The following is a 25,753-nucleotide window of genomic DNA, read 5'->3' as shown; positions in this document are numbered from 1 at the left end:
ATCCTCAGGTCCCCAACGGCGCCGAGGCCGAAGCCGCCTGTGTCGAATCCGAAGGGGCCCCTGCTGACCCCACGGGGCCCGAAGACCCACCCGAGGGTACAGCCCGCTCAAAGACGAGACGCATGGCCTCGTAGAATTCTTTAATTTGAGCGGGGGTCGATCCGGTCCCCGGAAAGGGGGGGAAGACGCGGAGTCGACCCTGGCGATGGCTCCGCAGTACCGCGCTCGGAACGTCGACGTTCCCTAGACGCCTCGTCGGTCAACGGGCGTGGCGAAGACGAAGTCCGCTTGGACTTCTTCTTTTTGTGCCTCTTACCTTCCGATGACCTCTAATGCGAGGAAGAGGACTTGGGGCTCCGGGAGCGGTGCCGCGACCTCCTCCTACTGCGAGACCGTGACCTCCGTGGAGTTGCGCCGACCGAAGACGAATGTCGGGCCGCAAGAAGCTTAAGGGATCTCTCCCTCAAGGCCTTCGGCGCCATGGCCTGATAATCGGAGCACGAGGTGGAATCGTGGTCCTTGTCCAGGCACCAAAGACAAACTCGGTGCAGATCCGTCACCGGCATGGTGCGATGACACGCACCACACGGCTTGAATCCTGTCTTTCAGACATGACTCCAAACAGTCAAAAAAGCGTCAACAAACCGTCGAAGCAGGGTAGCTCTTTCCAAAACTGCGCTTAACCAGAGCGGAAGGAAAAGAACTGACGTACGCGCGCCGAGACAGCGTCTATATAGACAACCGTAATGTCATAGACGACTCCAACGACGCTGACAACGCACGCGGAGCTAGTCGATGCACGCGGATCCGAATGACGCCATCCGACGGATTCGAAGCTTACGCCAGGGAATTCTAAGGTAAGGAAGCTGCAGCTAGAAGTCTCTATCAGATACAGGCTTCTTTTTTAACTTAAAGTCATAAGCTTTAGTCTTCATCTTTGAAGGGCTACCAGTCTTTGAAGACGCCTCAGCAGTAGATTTTTTAACAACTTTTCTTGGTCTTTCCTCTGAAGAAACTTCAGATTGTCGTTCGACAGGCATTTTCACCACAGAAACAGAAGAGGCTTTGTTATCATCAGAGATAGGTTTGTCCCTGGATTTCAACTTTTGGAGCCAGATGAGAAGACGACCCTCTGTCTTTAAGGGTCTTGGTAGAAAATGTTCTACATACCTTGCAGTCTCTAGGTTTATGGCTCGGATAATGACAATAAATACAGTCCTTATGCTGATCATCAACATACAGCCTTACCTTCATGCAGGTAGCGCAAGCTCTAAAGATCCCTCTCTTAGGTGTGTCTGACATTGTAGTCAGTTTGAACCACCTTGAATTATTCCTGAAGAGAGAAAATATCCAAATCCACTCAAAGAATTTCTGATAGAAAAACTGAGCAGAGCTCAGAGGAGACTCGTTAGCACAACGTACGGTGGAAAATCTGAGAAAAATCAGCCCCTCAAAGGAGGGTTCTAAGGGGTGGTGAGAGCTGATTGGTTGTCTCTTACGTTTGGTCCGTTTTTATAAAATGACTGTGAGATGTTACTAAATTAAGAGGCCTAGTGCCTCTGAGCTTTATATGCAATTGAATGTGGTTTTGTATTACACCGGAGACTCTCATCTCGACGGCGGGGAATGATTCAAGCATGTTAACCTATGAAAGTTCCAATACTGGAGTAAATGGTGACTTCTCCGAAGAATTAAAAAGAGCTGAGCTGCCGTGTTCTGCACCAGTTGGAGTTTTCTAAGTTGGTAGACCCCAATACAACATTGTCCAGCCAAAAGAGGGTGTCTTGCCATCTTCTGCCAATGTATAGATAGTAAAAACAAAAACATTTTTAAAGGATCTCAGTAGACCATAACAAGCATCAAGCTACACTGACTAACTGGGAGCCAAAGGACAGTCTATTATCTAACCTTTCCCCAAAGTTACATCCAACAGTGACAGAGGTATGTGGAGGCATAGTAAATGTGGGCCAATATTCTCCATCCCAAGTGGGGGAAGGAGTAACCAATACCAGTATTTCAGTTTTGCTGCTGTTACATCGTAAGTTGCTCAGACACATCCACTGAAATACTGCTGACAGGTAACGGAGCACTAGAACAACAGTAGGCTTGGAGCAATCCACTCTGAGATTCAAGCACTGAAGATCAGGAACTGCTATGTTTAAGTGGTGATGCTTTTGTAACCCAACCTTTCAGATATCAATTTTCATCTTCCTAGGAGAAGACACTATGGGCACGCTCTTTGAAAATGCTCCTGGAATCCACTTAAAACTCAAAGGAAAGACTCTGTATTGGTAATCCGCACTGCCCACCAGAAATCTCAGGAAGTTGCAATGATTTTGTATTATTGGGATGCCACAGAAAGCATACTGAGGATTTATGTTACACATTCAGTCCCCCTGATGGAACTGGGAGTAGATCTGGTGAAGCGCCAACATTTGAATATCCTTTCTTCACACATTTTTTCTCTGACCCCAAGTCGAGAACAGGTCAGTATTTCGGACTGGGACTCTTCATTCAAACCAGAAAGTACCAGTAATAAATTGTTCTTGCATTTTGGAAGGGTGACAAACTACATAGATTTAGTTTCAAAGACAGGCAGATTCAGAATTGAGTTCCAAATTGGTATGGCAGGGATAGGATGAGTAGTTAAAGGCTAGCCCATGACAGTATAATCATGTGCTGTCAAAACAGATGAACCAGCAGCAGCATTGATCCACTGACTAGAGACCATGACCCCTATGCATCACTTCACAGACATCCTCTGTCTTCATGAGGAAGCTTTTCTGAGTAACATTGGAGAGTTTCTCAGCGCAATCTATTAGAATATTCAAGTAGGGTAGTAGTAAAAGCCATTTTCATAGAGGGTGGAGAAATGCCACATAACTCTCCAGCTGCATCCATTTTCTTACTTTATTACAGAATCTGGAGTTGGATCAGCACAGAGAAAAAAAGAGGTCTTGTTCTGGTTGCTTGTATGTCTTCTGCAAGTGTGATGGAGAGGATATTGTAGAGGCTGGTATTGGAAAACATTCCATAGCAGGTTCCAGGAGGCCTGGGATCAAATGAACAAAGTCATGCAGAAGGGTGAAGAGTCTAAACCGCAATGAGCTACAGGTATGCTGAGGAGATCTACAATAATATGAGGATCTTGAGGTGCGGTGTATTTTGAACTACATGCCAGTCCTGAACAATTGGAAGATCTTGATTGCTGATGAGGCGTGTCTTTTTTTGGAGTGATGAGGTCACCTGCCATGAGTAATCCTTAGAAAACCTTCTCAGTATACGAGATTTCACGCTTTAAACACTAAGAACCGAACAGAAGATATGGTAGGCTTCTTAAAAGAAGGTGGAGAAAAGAGGCGGCAGAGGAAGCAGCACAGGATGAGGAGCCACTGGAAAGGAGGAGCTGGAGCATAAGACTCTCTGTCCTGGTGAAGGTGCCTTGGGAACAGAAGAAGACTGAGTTACAGTCGGTGAAAATGCTGCACACTCTTTTTCATCTTCAGCAGACAATCTACAGATAGGTGAAAAAAATTGCTATATTTTATTTCCTGTGATGTCAACTTAAAGAATTAGACTTGACTGCATCGTTCCATGTTGATTGTTGACAAAAACAGTGAATCAACCCTTAAAGGCAAGTATGTGGTGTTGTGGATCTCAACAGCAAACAAGTGCACTTGCATTTCTATTTGTGAACTGTTTCCTTGAATCTCTCTCTGAAGAGGACCCTGGAACTGGTAGAGAGATCTATGGTAGTGGGAGGACCCCTCCATCTTTTGGATCTCCCAGATGCCGATTCTTCATGCCTGCACTGGTTGTCCTCCAGACAAAATAATCCGACTTTCCCCGCCCCTCAAGTCTGCTACTTGACATTTCAGTCAGAACTGACAGAGGTCTGGGAGATGGAAGCCTGGAAGGCATACACGGTCAACATAATGGTTGATTTTATCACGAACAATTGTCACAGAAAATGTAGTCTGGAAAGGCTTGCAAAGTAAAGAAAGCCAAAAAGCACCAATCTCAGTGCTCCAGAATTTAGTTGCAAGGAGCCAGAAAAAAGTGACAACACTGAGCGGGCATGATTAGATACTGATGGCTTGGTATTTCTCAAAGTAGCAGTTATCTTTTTAGACCACAGCCTCTTAGGATACAGGGTCCCTATTTGTAGGAAGCTGGCCTGGTGTGTGGTGAGCACCTATGGTGTTATCACCTTATACCAGGTCCAGGTATCCCCAATTAGTGGATTGTAGGCAGTGTCTAGGAAGCCAGGGCTCTCTAGAGGTAGCTGTGGATGAGTAGCTAAGACTTATCTAGGAGACACGCAAAGCTTATGCAATACCACTATAGTCACACAGCACTATCACACATGAAAGAACCACACAGTGTTTAAAAAATAAAGGTATTTTATTATAGTAATACAAATACTAAAATACTGTTTAGGCAATACCCAACTGGAAGTAGGTAAGCACATTATTATATGCACATTAGCAATCAGTAAATAGCATAGAAAGCAATATGCTTTGGTTAAAACAATGGGCAATAGTGAGGGCCCTAGCGGAGGGCCAAACCATATACTAAAAAAGGTGAATGTGAAAGGCAGTACCCCCACTCAAGCTAGTGGAATCAGTAGATGGGAGCTGGAAGAACTAGGAACCGCAAGAGGTGAGTGCAACAGTGACTTCCAGCTACCAGGAGAGCGGAGTTAAGTACCTGGTGTTCCCCAAAACCAACAGGACGACTTTGGAAAAGGATTGTGCAAGACCCAACCAAGACTGGAAGAGTCCAAAGGTGGATCCTGACAGAAGAGGACCTGCAAAGGAAGGGGACCAAGTCCAGTTCAAGTTGGAGTGTCTGGTTGTGGCAAGAACCAGTACCCAATCTTCTCAAAGTCGAAGAGGATCCCTAGAAGTGATGCAAGGTATGTCCCACGTTGGCGGTCGAGATGCAGTCGGTTAGTGGTGCTGGAAAACCACCAACAAGCCTTGGGAAATGCAGGAGATGGAGAAGAAGGTTTGCAACGCTGAAGAGGACCAGCAAGTTCCAGGGACTCAACCCAAGGAGGGGAGACCGGGCTGACCCTCAGCAGCTGGGAGAGTCACAAGAAGAGGAGGCAGCACCCACAGGCAACCCACTGGCAGCAGGCACAGGAGTTGCACTGAGGCCCACTCAGCACACCTGAAGAGGAGTCCCACGTCGCTGGAGCAGCAGGCAGGAGACTGTCCTTTGCAGTGTTGGGGGCCGGGGCTATGCAGAGCCTGAAGATGCCTTTGAGGAGGAACAAACAAGCCTTGGTAGAGGGGTACTGTCCTGCAAGGAGAGGCAAGGGCTTACTGTCTCCCAAGTTTGACAGCTGGTAGAGAGGACCAAGGGGACCACTCCAGACCACCACCTGTGACGCAGGATCCACGCAGTTCCGGAGGAGAGAAGATCCACACAGTCAGTTGTCATTGCAGTTGGTGCCTGCAGATGCTGGGGAGTGACTCCTTCACTACAAGGGAGATTCCTTCTTACCTCTTGTGCAGGATGAAGACTCGTCGCCCTTAGAGGATGCACAGTCAGGGAAATGTTGCAGTTGCTGAATGGAGCCAGATAAACAATGTTGCAGTGCGGAGTCCTTGCTGTAGTTGCAGATTGTTGGTTCCTGGAGGGTCCAGTTGAGGTCCCAGTGGGCAGAAGATTAAGTAAATGATGCAGAGGAGTCCTGCTGAAATCTTGCACGTTGAATCTGAGGATCCACCCAAGAGGGAGACCCTAAATAGTCCAGGAAGGGGTATTGGGGTGACCATCTATCAAGGAAGGGGCTGTGATTTCACGTACCTGACCTGGCCACTCAGATGCTCCCAGGAGTCTCTGCCCACCTTGGATTCAAGATGACAGAATCGAGTGGCCATCTGGAGGAGGTCTGGGCACCACTCCTAGGGTTGCTGATGGACACTGGAGTGGTCACTCCCTTTTCCTTTGTCCAGTTTTGTGCCAGAGCAGGGGCCAGCGGTCCCTGGATTGATGCAAAGCGGTTTATGCAAGGAGGGCACCAAATGGGCCCTTCAAAGCATACGGTGGCTTGGGGAAGCTACCCCTCCCAAGCCATGTCACATCTATTTCCATGGGGAGAGGGTGTTGCCTCCCTCACCCACAGGAAATCCTTTGTTCTGCCTCCCTCTGCTTGAGCTGATCAAGCAGCAGGAGGGCATAAACACATCTGGAGGGTGGCAGCAGTGCGGGCTGGCTGCTTGCACAAACCTAGAAGACTGGTCGGAGCAATACTGGGGGACCTCTAACGAGCCCCCAGAGTGCACGGAATCATACAACCAATATTGGCAACAGTATTGGGGTATTATTACGACATGTTTGATACTAAACATGCCCAGGTTCTAAGTTAGCGTTATGCAGCTGGACACAGGTAATGTTTCCAGTACATGGGTAAAATGGCTTCCCCGCACTTACGAAGTCCAGTGCAATGGAGCTGGAGTTCGTAGGAGCACCTCTGCTCATGCAGGGGTGCCCTGACACACAGATGCCTGCACCATGCCCTCTGGACTAGGAGGGCCTACCATAGGGGTAACTTAGGTACCTGGTGCAGTGACCTGTAGTGAAAGGGTGCATGCACCTTTTCATGCAGTTTGCAATAGCAGGTCTGCAGACACTTTTTGCATGGGCTCCTATGGGTGGCACAATACATGCTGCAGCCCATGGCGCACCTCTGGTGCCCCACTGCCCTGGGTCCTAAGTATCATACACTAGGGACTTATATGGGGGCACCAGTATGCCAATTGTGGGGTATTCAATGTCCTTGCGAACCAAATTTAGAAGGAGAGAGCACAGTCACTGGGAGCACCAGCAAAAAGTGGAGGTAACCATGCCAAAAAGCAGGTACTTTCCTACACTATTTATTCTAAAAATGTAATTAAACAAGCACAGTTTAAACAAGCACAGGTAAAGCCAGTGGACTTACTTTATTTAAACATGCAAAGCTAATATAAATTACTTTTTGGTAGCAGGAGTGTTTGGTAATTGTTGGGTGACTGTGTATTGCTCTCCTAGACTGCTGTCCTAGAAAGAAAATGCCATAAATAAACTATCTCTTTAGCTACAACAATATGAAAGATGATGAGAAGGGCACATTTGTTGAGCAGACTGTACTGTCAGAGTTGAGCTGCACCATCTAAGAATGTGCAGCTGTGAGAAACATTATATGTGTACATGTCTTGATTCTGTTAACAGAAAACCTATAAATCCATGTTATTATAGCCAAGTAAAACCAACAAATGGTGAATAGTCTTGGTCTGCCATAAGACAAACAGGGTAGGCTTCCTAAACAAAGCTATAAATCAGCAGTTAAAATGCCATGTCTAACAAAAGAGACACTAGTGCTTCATGACAGTGTGCACTGATACCCAACATAGCTGCCAGAGAGATACAAATGACAGGCGCTTCACATGCCAAAACAGTAGTAGCAGCCTTAGCTCTGGTGGATTGAATCCTCAGACCTTCAGGACGCTGCTCCTTAGCCAATACGCAGCAGATCTTAATAGAGTACTATCCATCATGAGATAGTTCGCTTCTGCACCGCCTTACCACTCTGTGCTTCAGAGAATGCCACAAAGAACTGATTGTCCACCCAATTTTCTTTGGTGTGATCGATGTGAAGAATGGAGTACTCACTTAGGGTCCAAACAATGGAGTCTCCTCCTTTATTAAGAGACAGGATGGAGCAAAGATTGTCACGAGAGTTGTGGCTGGTCTGATGTAAGTGGGCATTACACATTCTGATGGAACGCCGCCCAAGTCTTTAACACCATTTTTTTTCTGGAACAAAGGTGATAAGGAAAATGGACCTAGAGGGCCAGAAGGTCACTCACATGGCATGCTGACGTTATCGCAACCAGAGAGACCGTTTTTGAAGTTAACAGGCACAAAATGTAACTGTGCATTGGTTTAAACAGGCTACCAATGAGCGAAGTGAGAACCAAATGTAAGTCCCACTGTAGCATTACAAACAGCTTTGGCGGTAACATGTGATGCATACCTTTAAGGAAACACATGACAACGGGTGATTTGAGCATTGATGGCTTGTCTGACAAAACTTAAGAAGGTTGACAGAGCAGTCAAGTAACCTTTAACGCTGACTACAGGAAGTCCTTGTGGGGCCAAAACAAATCAATACATCTAATAGTTTTTCCTACTAAGGGTGTGACTAGTCGTTACCGCACCAAGCCAAAAACTTACAGATTTCGTGGAAGGAGGTCAAAAAAGATAAATTGTTGCTGCTCAATCACTATTCATGGAGATTCAGATTGAGCAACCCCATGTGCAAGCCCTGCCCTGCTGGTGCAAGTGAACAGTAGTGCCAGCCTAATAAGAGGAAAGATGCTTAGGCCTAAACCCTCCAGGTACCACAATTCTCCTGGCCCAATTCAGAACTAACTTGAGCCCAGTACTTCCTGCTCCTCTTCAAAACTCGGGGCAGGAGACGTAGTCGCAGAAAGGCATACTAGAGGCCCATGCTCCACCGCATGCGGAATGCATCTCTGAGGAATAGCCGTCTTGTGAATGCCAGTGTGTTAAAGTATTGACAATGTATGTTCTTTATGATGTCAAAAAAGAGAGCTTGGGTTCTCTGCACTGCTTCAGGATTCCCTGAGGATTCAACCAGTTCCAGAGGTACAGAGACTCCCATCACATGACCCAGGCCACCACCCCACCCTGTTTGTTGGTCTGTGAGAACCAGCAGCAGTCTCCTATTGGTGGTGGGCAGGAATGCCTTGAATGTTAAGTGTAACAACTGCAGCTCCAACAGATTTAAGTGGAGGCAGGTCTTCGCTGGAGAACAGTCCTTTAATCTCCACCACCCACAAATGGCCTCTGGAACCCAGTGGTTATAGGTCCGTCGCCAAAGTAAACTCTGGGTGGGGTAAGGAGAGGTATCTACCGCTGATCCAAATATGGCCGAGCAGCTACCTCTACAGATCGTTTGCCATCTCCACTAACAGATTGCTGGAATCAGACAGGTTCCTCTGCTGGTAGGCCCATTAATACTTCGGATCAGACTGCAGAGCTGTCTGCAAGTACCATCTTAGCATGGTGGGTGAGCAGGAGGTTAATAGGCCAAAAAGCCTTGTAGCCATTGTTATTGAGACCCTGTGAGAGTCTGAAACATAAGGATCATATCCCTAATGTCCTGGACTCGTTAGTCCAGAGAAAGGCCAAAAAGCGCACCATATCCAGGAGGGCTCAAATGAAAGGGAGCCTCTGTGAAGGGGTCCGGTGTGACTTAGTGAGGGTGACTGAGAACCCAATGAAGTCAAGAGGTTCACTGCTGTTTGGAGGTAGTATGCGCATTACTGTGACGATCCTGCCTTTAACAGCAAGTTTACAAGGTAAGGGGTAAGTCGGTACCTCGGACCTCTGTAGATGGGAAGTGACCACAATGAGAACCTTTGTGAATACTCAAGGGGGCCTAGTGAGCCTGAACCAGAGCTTGGCAAACAAAGTGCTCATGGCCCACCTTGAACTGCAGTTAGCACATGTGAGCCTGCAGGACAGGGATTAGAAAAGCAGTCTGGAAGGTCCAATCCCACCAACCAGTTCTGGGATCCAGAACTGATAGAATACGGGTAAAAATGAACATTGAATTTGTCCTTGTGCAAGAAGGCCTCGAGAGGGCACAGATCAAAAAGAGGACGAAGGCCACAACCTTCGGTACAAGAAAGCAGCAAGACCATCCATCCCTACTTCAAAGGCCTGTACCCTCTCTATGGTCCCTTTGGTCAAAACAGCCCACACAAATCTTCATGCAAGATGGACAGATTGTCTTCTGAAAGCTGCTCTGATGTAGTTGGCAGGTGTAGTGGGTTACAAAGGCGGGGCAAGCCCCATTTGACAATTCGAAGAACTCACATGTTGGATATAATGTTCTGCCATCCCTGAAAGAAGTGGCTGACCATGCCTCCTATCGGATGGCTGTGAACCACTAAGAGTGCACAAAAGAAGTTTTGACATTGTTGCCCTAGGGGGGTGAAATTGGGATGTACAATGCCCCCAATGACCTGGTTGCCATCTTTTTGGCACATGGCCTAACCTCGAAAGCTCTGGGAGGGCTAAAGCTGTCAATATACCAATCCCGTAGTGTATCCCTGAAAATGACAAAAGAGTGGAGAGGGGCGACTGGAGCAACGAAGCCCAAAGAGCATGCTGTGGCTGGCCTCTCTTTAAAACACTCCAGGGCCAAGTCCACCTTTTAAAACTGTAAACTTTGCACTTGTATAGCGCACTACTCACCCGTTAGGGTCTCAAGGCGCTGTACTCATACCGCTATTGAACCCCTCCTGGCTTTTCCCTGTGAGGTGCCCACTCCTGGGCACCCCCAGGGTGAAGCCAGGCATCCAAGCGCTGGTGGGGCCGTTGTGGAGATTAAGCAAGCTATTGCCCAGAGTTGCAGAGTGGGACCCATTAATTAGATTAGGCACTGAGGCAAGAATTATCTGGTCCAAGGGAATTGAGCCCAAGATCTGCCGAAGCGGGACTTGAACCCTGGTCTTGAGCCAGATCTCTGCTTCAGGGTCTGCCGCTCTAACCATTGTGCCACACTTCTCCACCTTTTCAGCTATCGAAGGGAAGCATTAAAAGGCATGTTGCCCCCAGAAGGAGCCTCTGGATCTCATCCATGCGTGCCTACAGAACCCCAAGCTTGTCCTGAGAGCATGCCATAACTGTACTGATGTTATAAGTGATGTCATGAGCAGTGTATGATGCAGTTATGATTGTGTAGCTCACTGTCACTAGTAAATAATTGGTGTAGTTTCTAGGCTTGGGTTGGAACCAAAATATCTCTTCAACTAAAGGTTATTCTAGGAATTGCCAAAGGCTTTTTTTTAACAATATTAACACGTAACTAGTATTAATAGCAATCATATGGTTATTTAGCATACACCTTTTGACTGAATGCTTTTGGTTTCATTGTAATATACAAAATTAAACTAAATTCCAATACCACTAAGACCCAATGGGTACTAGGCATGGCCTTACCACACAATGTGCCCAGTACCTGCCCCAGTAGTCACTGTATGTAGTTTCTGCTCATACCCAGCAGGTAGTGAGCACAGTGTGACCTTTAGCAACGGCATGCATCTAAGTCCCCACCTTCATTCAGGTCACTGTATGGTCTTGGGCTGGGCCACGCACCAAGTTCCCACCTTCTCCAGCCCCAGACACCTTGTGACTGGTACCGTTACTGCCCATTTTCAGGGAACACAGCGTTTGGTTGTACTAAGAGGGCAGTTTGTGCAGTCTTCATCCTTAACCATTAAACATTCTCTCACTGTCCCAATCCAAATACTTTGTGGATCTCTGTCCTCACTCAGAAGGTACGGGGCAAACACAAGGCTCTAAGCCATATCCTCCACCCATACTAATCAGGCATGAACTGAGGTCATTTCGAGCAATTAGTGGGCACAGAATGGGTCACTGATGGTACCACTGAACTCTGTACCAACTGGGTACAGCAGGCTGATATACTCTGGATCCACGCTATAGCTTTCAGCCTCATTATGCCAAGTATGTCTGCACCAGCATTAACTAGACATAGTCCTCATGTAGCAGTTTTCATATTCTTGCTGTCAGAAATTGGGTCTCTAGTTGGCAGAGGTTTGCACCCTTGGTGGCATGCATCACCGTAGGGGGTTCTTTCCGTTACGGGGCCTTTTTCTTGAATATTGTTTGCAATAACTTGACATATGCACAATTGCCAATTAGTGACATTAGATGGCCTGTTTCACAACAATAATAAGCACTTGAGTCCAGGAAGACAGGAAGGAATGGTACATGATATCCATTATTTTTTGTTACGTATTATTTGTGCCAGAATAACACCGCTCAATCTTATCAGCACATCTGCGGCAGTACGCAAGGATCCAGGAAGGATCCAGGAAATTGTGCCTTGGACGTCTGCCATCTTGAATCAGGGTGCGGTCTAGTTCTCCTGACACCTGTTAGTTTTAACGTAGGGAACGCGTTCAGTGAAAGCGGTCCTTGTTTGCTCTGTTTAACAATAAAAGCTCACCGGAGTCAGACGCACAATAAGATGTGGACCCCGATGTTGGAACAGATGTGAATTCACCTGGACAAGACCTTGATGAGTGAGTGAAGCATAGCCGGAGGGGAGGTCACGATATGGGTTTCCTCTTTTTAATGAATTTATTGTACAAATTATGACCCTCATTGTCTCTACAGGCTCGTTCGGCTATCAGTGGATCCACTGGGCAAAGCCTATATTTTCTTAAATGTATGTATTTGTCATTGACTGTGTGTTGTTTTGTAGACATACATATATGTTTGTCTGTTACCATTGAGTTTTCCTAAACTCACGGTTTGCTCACCATTTTGTGTTTAGACGTATGCACTATAAACACCATGAAAACCCGACGTTCTAGGGTTCCCTACAGAGTAGGGTGTTGTGGGACAGGGATTACCTTTACCACTCGTGAGTATTCTAAGAGTGGTTGCTTTTATTGATTTCTCCCGATTATTGAATTCAGGTATGGAAGACTTGTCTACCAACATGGTATAATTTCTTTCAACCTATTGGGTGAGAAGCCTTTTGTAGCATGCAGCATGTGTGCAGTCTTTAGGTGTTATCACTGGAATAACTAACTTCTTTATGAGATAGGTTACAGGAATTATTCTCGCTGGCCCTGATGAAAGCCACAGGGAAGAGTGGCCAGAAACATGTTGACCAATAGACTTGAATAAAACTAAGAGTGGTCTATCAGGCAGGTATTTTTAATCTTTCATTAAAATAAGTCCTCCAGCTTTGTCATCTTATCATCATGTGCCATTGGCCACCTTGTTCTCCCTTGTCACTCACTGGTAGCAGAATGCCTCGTTCCATAAAGGAACGGGAAGAAACCCTATGATGAAGCATGCCGCCAAAGGGTAACCCTGGTGGGTGAGGGTTTACATACAAAAGCCAGGAGCTCCCTACCTGTAGGAGAAAAAAAGCTAAACAGAATTTGAGTGAAGGAGACTGTAACAGTGTTTTTGCACACAGCAGGGCTCACTTGGTTCTTGAAGCGTGACCTCTATCTACCCACAAACACTCAGAGGTGGGTGATGTATAAAATGATTATGGGGGAACAAGAGGTCATTGATATTATCATTTTGGAAATTATGAGCATTTTCAACATCAGTGAGTCTTCTGCTGACATTTTGATAGCGAGGGAGGCATTTAAATGCACTAATTGGGAGCATGATTTCCCTACGAGCACATAAGAGGAAGAAAGCGAACGTCCTACAAGCAGAAGTAGAAGGGCTTACCAAGCATTAAGAGTCGATAGTTTAAAAGTCATATATGAGAGGTTCAAAATGCCAAGGAGAAAATTAGGGATAACTGCCTCCAAAGGGAAAAAGTCAATGATATAACCTTTGAACAATAGGCGTACGAGGAAGGGGAATCAATAGGATGCTTTCCTTCCTGAGAGGCAAAAGAGGATAGTAATCAAAATCAAATCTCCAAAATCTGGGATCCCCTGGCTAACCAACATACTGAAAACCGAGAAGAAATTAAACGTATCTTTCTTGATATTTACTCAAGATTGTATGAGGACAAACAAGCAGGGAGTTGCTCACTGATGGCAGATTTTCTTGAAAAGTTACAACTGTCAGTTTTGACTGAGGAAGTGGCCTTAATTTTATTATGACCCAAAACAGAGGAGGAGGTGAAAGATATACCGAGTGTCTCCCTAATAGGAAAGCCTCAGGAGAAGATGGGTTTGGCCCTGAAATTCACAAAACCTTTGTTTCAACTCAGCGATACCTTTTCGCCATCTTTTTAAAATAATTTGCTACAGGGAGGACAGGTCCTGGATTCCTATAGCAGAGGGGTATTGATGAATTTTCTCAACTAGGCAAATTACTAACAGATCTGTGATCTTATAGACCGATAACCTTATTAAACTATGATGAGATTTATACAAACATTTTGCCTTTTTAACAAGGTTGCTCTTTTTTTTTTTTAAAGAAGGGTGGCACAGCTGCTGTCATTTTAAGAATCTTTATTAGTAATTTCTTAAAGACCCCAACCAGAGCAGGTCTGCAACATCCACCTCCAGCTTCTGCCATCCACAATCTGGATTCCAGAAGTCGAAGCTTCATGTTGCTAGGCACTGAACAACAACACTGACATGGAAGTTCTAAACATAACACCCTGCTCATAGCAAAAGATCAGCATTGTTTTATCAGGGGGTGAAATATATATGCCAACACATTACATGAATGAATTTACTGACATGGATATGACAATGCTATTCCTGCTGTCCGACGTCGAGAAGACTTTTGACCTTGTTGAATGGAGGTGTTTGGTTAAGATTTTAAAACGTTTCAGTTTACAAGATCTATTCAGCTAGTGTATCAAGAAGCCTCGGTACTGTTAGCTATTAATAATTCTCCTGCAGGTCAAATTGGGTTAAGACGTGGTACTCTGCAAGGATATCCCCTGCTCCCCTTGCTGTTGTCCCTTTTTACTGACCCACTGGCACAATACATCTACTCCAACTCGGAGATCATTCCTCTCATACCTTGCATGTGGAAAATTAAGTTATATACAGATGAGCTGGCTCTTTTTTAGCCCCAACTGCGAATAACACCAAGAACGCTTTGCAAGCGATAAAAACCTTTACAAATGTAGGGGGCCACAACATTAATGAAGGGAAAACAGATTGTCTCCTTTTTAACACCTTAGTAGAGATCCTTTCACTTGCCTTGAGGAAGAATTATAGACCAGGCCCAAAAAGGTACTTGGGGGTTTACTATTTTGAGGAACAGATGAAACTGTTTAAGCCAATGATGACTAAAAAGAATTGGAAGTTTGGAAAGGCTTGCCCACGTCGATTGTAGGTCATACTGCACTAATTAAAAAGTCAATTTTACCCTTATTTTTGTTGCTTTTTCTATTAATCCCATGTAAGTTGCATGCTTATTTTTTAAAAAGATTAGAGAAAGCAGTCTCATCTTTTATATGGAGCCAGAAACACCCTTGGGTTAGACTCCAGGTTTTGCAAATGCTTAAGTTTGAGGGTGGCTTTGGACCTACAGATTCTCAAAGATATTATGGCCTCTTTTATTCTGCAGCTCTGACGATTATCAACTAGGATCTCCACATTTGGTAATTTGATTTTACGATCAGATTGGGAGGCACTGACATAGGCTGCCCCAAATCCCTCTAGCATCCCAAAAAGTTCGATATAAGTTCTTAAACCTCATCGGGGACTTGAAGGATAAATTATATTGGAAATATGGAATTCCCAGAGTGAATGCGGAGACCCCACTGAGATATTGCAAATTCCTTTTTCCCAGCCAGATCAATGAGGTAATAGTTAAATGGGTGGATTTATTGGTCCATAAAGAGTGGGACTTGTTTGCTGAAGAAGTATTACCATCCCTTAAAGCTCTGATCTCAGGTACAAACCTCTACAAATGTACTCGCTTTTTTTAATACATACAAATGAGGGTAATGTTTACTTCTTAATCTACTAGCGAGTGGAGATGGACTCCTCGTTGGATTTGGTTAGACAGATGTTTAGCGAGGAGAAAGTGAACACATCTCTGAGCTGCTGTTATAGAAAGTTGCATAATGGTTTGGAAGAGATGGCTGGAAAGATAATAGGGAAACTGGAATGGGAGGAAGGGATTATGATCAATAAAAAGCAATGGGGGGAGGGGGGGGAGTATTGTGATCTTACTCATTATAACCTCAGAGGTGCTAATTTCCATCAAATGGCTTTCTCGAGCAGTTGGATGTTTTACTACATCCCTCACTTTTTTAAACAAAGTGCTTCCTGCAGTATCTAGCAATTGTCCAAGGTGTGAACAGGAAGGGGGCTGTCTACACATGCGCTGGTTGTGCTACCAGCTGGAGTCATTTTGGAGATAGGTGTTAAAGAAAGTAGGAGAGATGAACACGTTACTTACCTTCAGTACGCCTTATCTGCTATCTAGTTGAAGATTCCTCAACTCTGAATTTCTCCCATGTGTCAGACTGGATCTGGAGAATTTTGGGATCAGAACCCCTGCGCGCCATCAGGTAGCATCCATTGGCTCCGCATCAGTCATCTGCATCACCTGCGCTGGTTAAGACAGCGCAGTTCCTATATAGACACCACCCCACGCGCTGACGTCAGTTTCTTTTCACTACTTTCCATGCCAGAGGTGCAGCGCCATAAAGAAAATGACTACTGGTGCATCAAAGCTAAGGCCCTGAAATGGGAGTCCCTCTCTCTAGAAAACAGTTTGCAGAGGGGGGTGGATGGGTGGGTTGGTAAGGAATCTGCAACTAGATATTGTCTCTACCAGATAAGACGTTACCGAAGTTAAGTAACTTGTTCACCTGATAGAGGTTTCTATTTGCAGATTCCTTAATAGTGAATAGATACCCAAGCAATACCATCCCCAGAGGTGGGGCTGCGACCCAAGATCACACTAGAAAGTCCTGCAGAACCGAATGGGCAAAGTACCCATCTCTACGGACCGGACTGTCCAGGCCAGTGGTTGGCAACTGAAAACCCCTTCTGTAGGCACTAAAGGGGCGAAAGGCAGACTGAGTGGGACGAGGGGCTGTCGCGAGGACCAAGGACCTGGCTGCAGCTCGAGAATCCTTGAAGCGCTCAAGTGCAGAGTCTGCCTTGTCACCGAAGAGACGGATGCCATCAAAGGGCATTTCCATCCATGTATCTTCGACATCCCCTGAAAAGCCAGGCGTCCTCAGTCAGGCTTGGCGCCTCAAAGCTACTGTTGAGGAAACCACCCTGCCCAATGAGTCAGTTGTGTCCAGTCCGCAATGGATTATGAACTTCCCTGTGTCCCTCCCATCAGCAACAGCCTGAGAGAGTACAGCCCAGGCCTCCTTTGGGACCTTTGGCAGCACTTGTGCGACTGTATCTCACTGCATGTGGGAATAACGGCTCAAAAGGCATGCGGTGTTCACAGCCCACAAAGAAAGGCTGGTGGAAGAAAACAGTATCTTCCCACGTTTGTCCAAACTTTAGGATTCCCTATCTGGGTGTGTGGAAGGGAAAGCCCTCTGGGAGGTAGAGGCCTGGACAAACAAGCTCTCAAGGGTAGGGTGTTGCGTCAGAAAACTTAGGTCTCCTGGAGGGGGCAATGGCAGCGGACAATGGTCCTGTTCACAGGAGCCAAATATGCTGGATTTGACCAGGTACACCTGTAGCGACATCTGTAAGGGCCTCATTAGACAGGATCATGGGTTCTGAGGTGGAAGCTCCCGGTTGTAGCACTTCTGTCAGGAGATTAGTCCTGAAGGCCACCTTAGGCAACTCAAGGTCCAGGACTTCAGTTGCCCTCCTCACCACCAAAGAATAGGAAGCTCGCTCCTCTGTTCCCACAGAAGAGGGACAAAGCATGCCAATATCTGGAGAAGTATTCAGTCCGCTGGCTTCACCCAAGTCTGTTTGCCAGTCTATAGGTTGTTCCTGAAACTTGCATTCTAAATGGTCCAGTGACACCTCCCATTCATGCCCGTAACCAAATCCATAAGAAAGGGGCCCAGGATCAGACATAAGAGGCAAGGCTCCTGACGGTGCCTAAATCTGTCATACGACACCCAATCTGGCTCCATGTCGGAGTTTGGGATTACAATGGGGATGCACCGGGGAAGGTTGGAGTGGTACGGCCGACGTTGGTCCGGATCCAGGACTGGGCGCCCCTTTGCGCTGAGGCCGAAGCCACCAGCGGGGAACACAAAGGAGCCCCTTCTGACTGCGGGTCCCGAAAGCGCTCCAGTGGTGTTGGGCTGCCCAAAAAAGAGGTGCATGGCCTTGTAAAACTCTAAGTTGGGCAGGGGTTGCTCCGCCTCTCAGAAACTGCAGGCTCTACAGAGCGAGGCCTAGAACGCCAATGCCCCTTCATCTCCCGATGGACAAAGAGAAGTCGAAGAACCCTTTAACTTCTTTGATTTCTTCTTGTGCCTTGACATACCTGAATGCCCAAGGATTTGGAGTGTGACAACAATAGAGGACTTTGAGACCAATCCTGGGCCCTTCCTCTCGAACAACATAGACTTGCACGGAGTTAAGTGCCCAGCCGCTATTGGCTTCAGGGACTGCTCCCTCAAAGACTTCAGATTCATCCCCTTACACTCGCGGCATGACTGAGGTTCATGGTCGAGCTTGCACTCCAGGCATCAAAGGCATAGAAAGACATACAAGGTGCAGAGCCGTTGCGGACAAGGCCTGATGACAAGAATCACAGGGCTTGAACCCGGTCTTCCTTGATGACATCCCCAACGCACCAGGAGTTGAAAACTCAAAAGAATCTTTGACAAAAAAATGAAAAAAGCCAGACAAAAAATGAACGAGGGGTAGCTCTCTTCAGATCAGCACCTGCCATCCCATGGTTTGAGAAGTGGGAAGGGAAAATGCGGAAGATTAGCTTAACAGAAACCTTGTCTAATGCAAGAGGTAACTGCCAGGCTATGTATGGCAGGAAATGAAGATCGTGGCCTTTGGCTTGGTAGGGTTTCAGCTGGTGGGGATTAGCATGGTCATTTGAAGATCAAAAAAGCACTTTATGACAAGAGACTAAAAAAACACTTTATAATCAGGGATATTTTAAGGCTTTGTTTGACTGAAATTTAGGTAAGCTTTTAAAAACATGCGAATGTTTTTTTAAATCGGGAACTCAGGTTGGGTGAAGGGGGATCAAGGTGGTCTTAATATACTTGTGATTGTTAGCACACTACTGGTCTTGTGTAATTTTTTTCCTTCCCTAGTATCTACAGTAAAAAGCAAGGAAAATAAATATCGAACTATGTGTGGAATTCCTATATCCTAATGCCCAGGACATATTGTTTGGGGGTCATCAAGTTTTCATGTTGGGTCCTTGGAACAAGTGGGCCCAACCCTTCTGAAACACACCCCCTTTGGCTGCCAGTTTACAGGGAAGGTAATTGTCTACGGGTGAGGTAATATTTGTGTCCCTATGTTAATGCTGTTTCAAACTTGTATTTATGGTTCATTAATGCAACGTTTGTATTATTAGGGAGAGCACTCTAAATGTAAATAATGTTGTAAGCTCACACCTGCACTACTGACATTGGTTCCAGTAAAAAAAAAAAAAAAAAAAAAAAAAAAAAAAAAAAATACATACATGCACGTTTGAAAATAATAATATGAGGCTATGTATGATGCTCCCAGAATACTCTTTGATTAGATGCAAATATTTGCAGAAGCTTTTAAGCAACATTTATGCTTCTTTGCTTTCAACATAAAATGCTCAGATTAAAAATGCAAGTAGGAAAAAATATTTTGTGAAATTACTGTGAAATTTTAGGTACCATTTCTTTGAAGCACCATTTAGTAAATATGTTAATGCATGCTGGTATTTTCGAGAAATATTCATAATGGAAAATCACTGTAACCAGATTCAACAAGATTATGGGAACATGAAAATAAACAAGAATTGGCACAGCCAACCAATCCAACATTAATGATCAGTCTTTTGGTTTTATCAATGTGCGTCTTGTTTTAACACAGCTTTTGTGAAACATTGTTATGGGAGATACCACTGAACAAAACTTCTTTGTCTGCAAACATGCTCCCTGTGGAAGAGCAGAATGCTATCACTCTCAGTAAAACCAGCCGATAGCTGGATAGAGAGTGAACCTAATTCTCAAAGAAAGTCACAAAAGTGCACCAATGGTATATGTCTTAGCATTAGTGCAGAATTATGGCTTGCATGAATTCACAAGAATTTACAGAAGTAGGTCAGGAAATGGTACTCCTGGAAAATATTTGTAAACTGTATTTTAACACGAGCAAATATGCAAGTGTAGACTTGCTCATTCAAACATCTACTGAACATTTACAAGTTCACTTTCCCTCCAAACACTTTTTTCCCAACCCTGGAAGAATTTCCACTTCTGCCCTTCTCCGGAGTAAATTTCCAACCTTTCTCAGTATGGAAAAAGCTTAGAGAGGAGCTGGTGAAAATCATTAAAACATTTAAGTTAGTAGGTCTGCACAGACTCATAGGTATTCCAACCCTGGAACTATTGTTTACTTCTTCCTCCAGCCCCAATATGTACATCTGTGGAAAGGTGGCAAAATAAGGAAATTATTAGTACTCAAGCCCTACTATAGCACGAGCCTTGGCATAAACAGAGAGGCTATTATCAGAGCTCTTATATAATGAGACTGCTGCCATAATTTGTCAGTGCACCATATGGTATCAAAAGGACAAGTAGATCGTTTTACAGGATAAGTATATTTATGAAGCAACCTCTCCCATGGACAAGTAGATATTTTGTTAAATTCCACACCCCTGTATCCAAGCCTGTTACTGGTCCATTAGGAACAGGACAAAGAAACAGCTAGGCCCACACATCCATTAGTGAATAAGTTCATAGATAGCATAGACGGTTAGCCAATCAAAATGCCAAAACGTTTCAGATGATTGCAGATAGACAATTAAAAACTGCGTAGTGACATTTTGAATCACAGCTCCAAAACCGAGAAACAAAAATTAACCAAATCAGCAAACGACACCAAATTAAGCAAATTGCTACTTACTTGCCAAACATATGTTGTTTTCTACAGTTGTGTGGCATTTATTTACAGAGAAAATTGCTATTGTATGATCCCATGCAAATCAGTACTTCTGGTATGTCTAAATCAATTTTGCCCATCCCCAGTCTAAACCAAATTTGAAAGAATCTAAGAAGGCACAATTAACTATTTTGTTAACTATGATGCAGATTGGTTAACCTGGAAAATACAGTGCAAATAAGTTATTAGTGATCCAAAAAATATTAAATGGAACCCATGTTTCAACATTAACTACAGTGGTGTGAGTGCCACCCATGTACACACATACATGAGGAACAATCTTCCATTGCAAGGTTAGTGTGACAACAAATAGAAAAGATCATGTTCAGAGGAACCTTCAATTGAAAATTCACAATAACCCATAGTTTAAACATTTATTTATATATATACATATATTTACCTTTTACAAGACTGCCATAGACACATGAAGTTTTGTCCAGGTTTTTTAATTCTATCCACTTGTGGTGTTGTTGCTGGGTAGGGAGAGGGTTTAGAATTGATTAACTGGCCTTTCATGGACACTGCTGGTACTGCTGTCACAGGTGGACTCTGCAAACACATTTTAAATGCTCAAATTAATATAAAGAATTTGATTTCTCATTTAATGTAACAAGCAAATGCACCTTTTGTTTTACAAAATGTTAAATCCGTAGTTTGATTAATCTGATTCATTCTTTTACAGGTACAAGTTGTCTCCTCTTTTGCAAGATGCATCTTTTAAGTAGCAATTCGTGGACATAAGAGCTTAAAATAAAATGCAGTAAAAAATAATTTGTGGAGCTGCATTGGTTAAACGTCCATCAAGCAGTGTTGTTGATACAATAAATGAAACAAGCATTGACAAAGCTAACAGGTCTGGTATTTTGTAAATCTTTATTATTGGGGAAGTTGCCTGGACTTTATCAATCTAAAACCAAAAATTATAATTATGGGCTGAAGCCAAAAATATTTTTGGGTTTTAGTAGGCGCTCACTGTTGGAGTAGTTTCTCACATCTAAGGGAACCACTTTATGTGTGGTACTTGTGAAAGTATGGAATGCCATCACTTACAGTGAAGGTAGCCAATGGCTTAAGTGCTGAACCACTGCCCCATACTGTATGCTGTAGCTGGGGTAAGAAAATGTGAGCAACAGACCAATGGATGAAGATGGCTGGCTGAAAGCCCCTAAAAGTAAGTCTATTATAGATATAAATTTAGAAAACCCAAAAAGTATTGGTTAAATCAAACCTAACAAAAACACCTGGGTTTGGAATGAAGATAAACTTTAGTGGGAGACTTGTAAAGTTTCTTTAATTCTGACAAACATACTGTACTAGGCTGGTAATATATATGATACACAGCAGTGATCTGCTTTACAGCAAAAAGTACTGAAAGTTGACTTTATAAAAAAAAAACTAAAGATTGCTTAACTAATGGCAGTCTGGATAGTGAAAAATGCAAACCCCAGTAAAACGAAATTAGTCAATTAACTCAATAGGCATGAGAATTAAACAACCAATGTTTGCAGCCCACTGCACTCAATACTATACTAACATTTTATTATTTTAAAGACAAAAATAAGTTTGGAAAGCTGACAAGGTTTGGACAAGATGGTCATTACTTCATTTTAAAGGCTCTTTGGGGATTATGCTGACAAAAACTGGATTTTTAGGAATTGTAAAACGTACATGTGCCACACAAAGAACAAGTGTTGCAAATGTATTTAGCAGGAGAGTGGCAAGGGTATTGTATGTAGATGGTGGTACATTTTCCAAATATATCACTAAAGCACAGTGTGGTAGGGCATTATCATTTGCAGACAACACATTTTCCAATGAACTGACCACTAAATGTACACAGACAGGCTGTTTTACTGATAAAACTATGCACTGCATAAACAATGGAAATCAGGTGTCAGCAAATATTTCATCTGTACATAAGCAAGTGTATTGATTTGTTTCATTCCACAATACTTCAGAAATTTGATTTCCTGTGGTGATGTATTGTGAAATATCTGTATAAAGTAATTAACAGGTATTTACATTTTGTTGTGTAGTAGAGAAAAATGGCATCCTTTCCTTTCACACTCCCGGTACTAGGCAAGATTGTCGTATTTTTTTCACTTTATAAAATCCTCTAATTTTGTAGTCAGAGAAAGACATAAAAACTAAACTCCCTTTTAAAAGAATAAACAAAATAGCCTGGCATTTGACCTCCATTTCTGGATGAAGAAAAGTACCAAAAAAGTACTAAAAAATCCCAAAATATAAAGGGATCTTTGTTGATCACGTGCCTTCACAAATGCAGCATCCCCACAAGCATGCATGATTGCTTAATTTGTAGTGAAGAGAAGTAGAACCAGTAATGCAGAAGGACAATTCTTCCAGGATAAGAGATTGTATATAATCATTGTAGCTAAAAGTGTAGCAACACACATAGAATGGAGGAAACCATGTTAAAGAACTACAGTATCAAGCTTGGACAGCAGCTGACAATATAACCACTCTGAAGAAGCACCTCACAAAGAAGAAAAAACAAGTTTGCGGAAAGTGAGCACTTGTGGAAGAATACAAGGAACTAGTTACAGTGAGGGTAAGAGGCTGGGCTCCAATGGAGAGACAACGGCATGCTGGATGGCCTAATACAAAGAAAGTCAGCGAATACAAGCAAGCAAATGAGTTACAAAACATACACTGTTGTGGAAAAAATGACTGAAAGCGGTTTCTGGCACCTTTATTTGGTCCACTCCATAAAGTAGGTAAGAGTGCCTGGGACCTGAAGATTGATTTCTTTAGCTATTACCAATAAAACAACATCTTCACAACTTAAATATTGTGCAAGCATCTTGTTAAGAACTTTCTAGCAGCCATTAAGTGCCACAGAGTGTCTGATGACAAATGTTAACTACTAAGGGAACATGCATTTAACCCCCAGATAGCTGAGGTTTTTCCTGCCCAGTGCTGAGCCCTTTTTGCATGTTTGGGGAACATCACACAAACCATCATAACTTTTTACCTCAAAAAGATATCCATGCAACATTTGCATCCTTATTTTCCCACATGTTGAGGATTCTAAAGGTACCCAGGATTTGTGCATTCCAGTGAAAGAACTGAGCAAAAAGCCAAAATACAACAAAATTGGGCTTTTTGGAAATTTGGGAAAAAGTGCTGTGCACGAAAGTATTGCAGTGCTAAGATCGTCAGCTTTCAGGTACAGTCAGAGTTGTAAAAACGTTTTCTAAGAAGCAGTTGAGTTTACTTATTATTGTGGTCCCTACCTACTTGTAGTTTGTGGTGGAACAGTTCTTGATTTAAGCCAGTGGGTGCAAGTATGGCCCGATGGTACTCATTTATTTTTCCCCAACAAACCTTAATCCAGAGCAAGAGAAAGAAAAACCCAAAAAGGGGAAATGGAAGACGGACATACAGCTACAAAAAAGGGAGAAAGCAGGGATAAAAAATAAATAAAAAAAAAAGAACATCCTAGAGTGAGATGAGGAAGGTGATGTCTTGTGGTGGATAAAAGAGGCATGAGGTGGAATTAAGGCTATGCAGACTAGGTATATGGCATTCAGACCTTCTTATAGTGCTGATTTTGGGCCCCAGCACTTTTTTTCCCAACCAAATTAAGAACTGTGGAAATAGGTAGTCATGCGGTGATCCCCAAGCAGGGATTGATGAGCTTGAGGTTCTGCTTGAAACGGGACATTTCTAAAACAAAACCATTAGACAGAAAAAAATAATTCAACAAAAAATATAGTACAACAGAAGAGGATCTGCTTCCATAGAAGCGATTATTCGCATATTGAAATAAATGTGAGAATAAGATCCCACACTTGAAAAACACACAACACAATTCAAAAGTATTTTATTCAAGTCAAACAAATAATGGATAAAAGTACGTACATAATATATGAAACAGTTTTACATTTTCTCTAGCATGGATCCTTTCTATTTCTGAATATATCGAAGTCTGTGCTGATGTATGAAGGTTTTTTTTTTTTTTGGCTCTCGTATAAACAGGTTTTGCTGTCCACTGCAATGTTTCCAGTAAATCTCCTAGGAAAGCAGTTTTTTCTGATTTTCCTAGTAAGGACTTTTCACCACTCAATTCAGAGAATGATCGATTATCTATGGAGGTAAGGCAGGATCGGAGAGTCACTCTATATTTACATCTCCTAGGGCACACTTAGGAGAGCTTACAGCTCCTCGGTTTGTGCTTTGGAATAGTCCGCCGATATTTTGAGCTATCCACTCTGCATAGCCTAACCAGTCACATGGTCTCAGGGGCCTCTGCATACCTTATTTCCAAGATGGCAGAATCAACCAGCCATCTGGCAGAGCTCTGTGCACCACCCTAGGGGAGGAGTTGAACAGGTGGGTGGTCACTCCCCTGTCCTTTGTGCAGTTTTGCACTGGAGCCGGAACAAAGGGTTCATGAACTGGTGCAAACCTGATTATGCAAATTTGATCACCAAATGTGCCCGTCAAAACAGTCTGGTGGTGCTCAGAGACCACCCAACCCCAGCCCATAGACACCCAATACAAAGGGGGAGGTGGTCACACCTCTCCCTCGCAGGAAATCCTTTGTTCTGCCTTCTGCTGCTTGAGCCCTGCTCACCAGCGGGAGGACAGAACAATGTCACATCAACGAGGGCTAGCAGCCAGTCTCCATAAGGCTGCACAGGCTGAACTGGGGGTCCTCTAAGGAGTAGAGGAGATCATGACACTAACACTGGAATCGGTGTAGGTGCATGATTCCACTATGTTTGATACCAAACATGCCTAGGTTCGGCGAATCCATTATGTAGCTGGACCACTCGTGTTGACCAGTGTCCACTACATACCTTAAGATGGCGTCCCTGCACTTATAAAGCCCAGGGAATGGAGTCTGTGGAGAAGGGCCGGCTGGTAGAACAACCTCTACCGGCCCGCCAAAGACATGAGAAGATGGTCACAGACTTGTTGGGTTCTTTCACACAGGGGTCCTTGAAGAGGTCCCCATCAACTACCACTCCATCTTCCAAAATGGCCAGAACCCGCAACTGTCTGCATAAGGGTTCCAATGCCCATTGTAAAGATGCGTCCACTGCATCTACTAATTCCTACCTCAGAAGAAAGGGATAAGGTTCTTCTGCAACTTGAGCAGTCATCTTCTCTCT

At 44.0% G+C, this 25,753-nt stretch overlaps 1 protein-coding gene across 1 annotated transcript in view; it reads right to left on the bottom strand.

Annotated features, from left to right (window-relative positions):
• The window catches only part of ARID2 (AT-rich interaction domain 2), an 860,005-nt gene that overhangs the window by 95,012 nt on the left and 739,240 nt on the right, over positions 1-25,753 (bottom strand). Inside the window, exon 16 of the mRNA XM_069229081.1 lies at positions 21,013-21,161. Coding sequence (XP_069085182.1) covers positions 21,013-21,161 — 149 coding nt within the window. The remainder of the gene's footprint in view (positions 1-21,012; positions 21,162-25,753) is intronic.

The sequence above is a fragment of the Pleurodeles waltl genome, chromosome 4_1, assembly GCF_031143425.1.
Source record: "Pleurodeles waltl isolate 20211129_DDA chromosome 4_1, aPleWal1.hap1.20221129, whole genome shotgun sequence".
Lineage (NCBI taxonomy): Eukaryota > Metazoa > Chordata > Amphibia > Caudata > Salamandridae > Pleurodeles > Pleurodeles waltl.
This window is presented reverse-complemented; position numbering and strand designations above follow the sequence as displayed.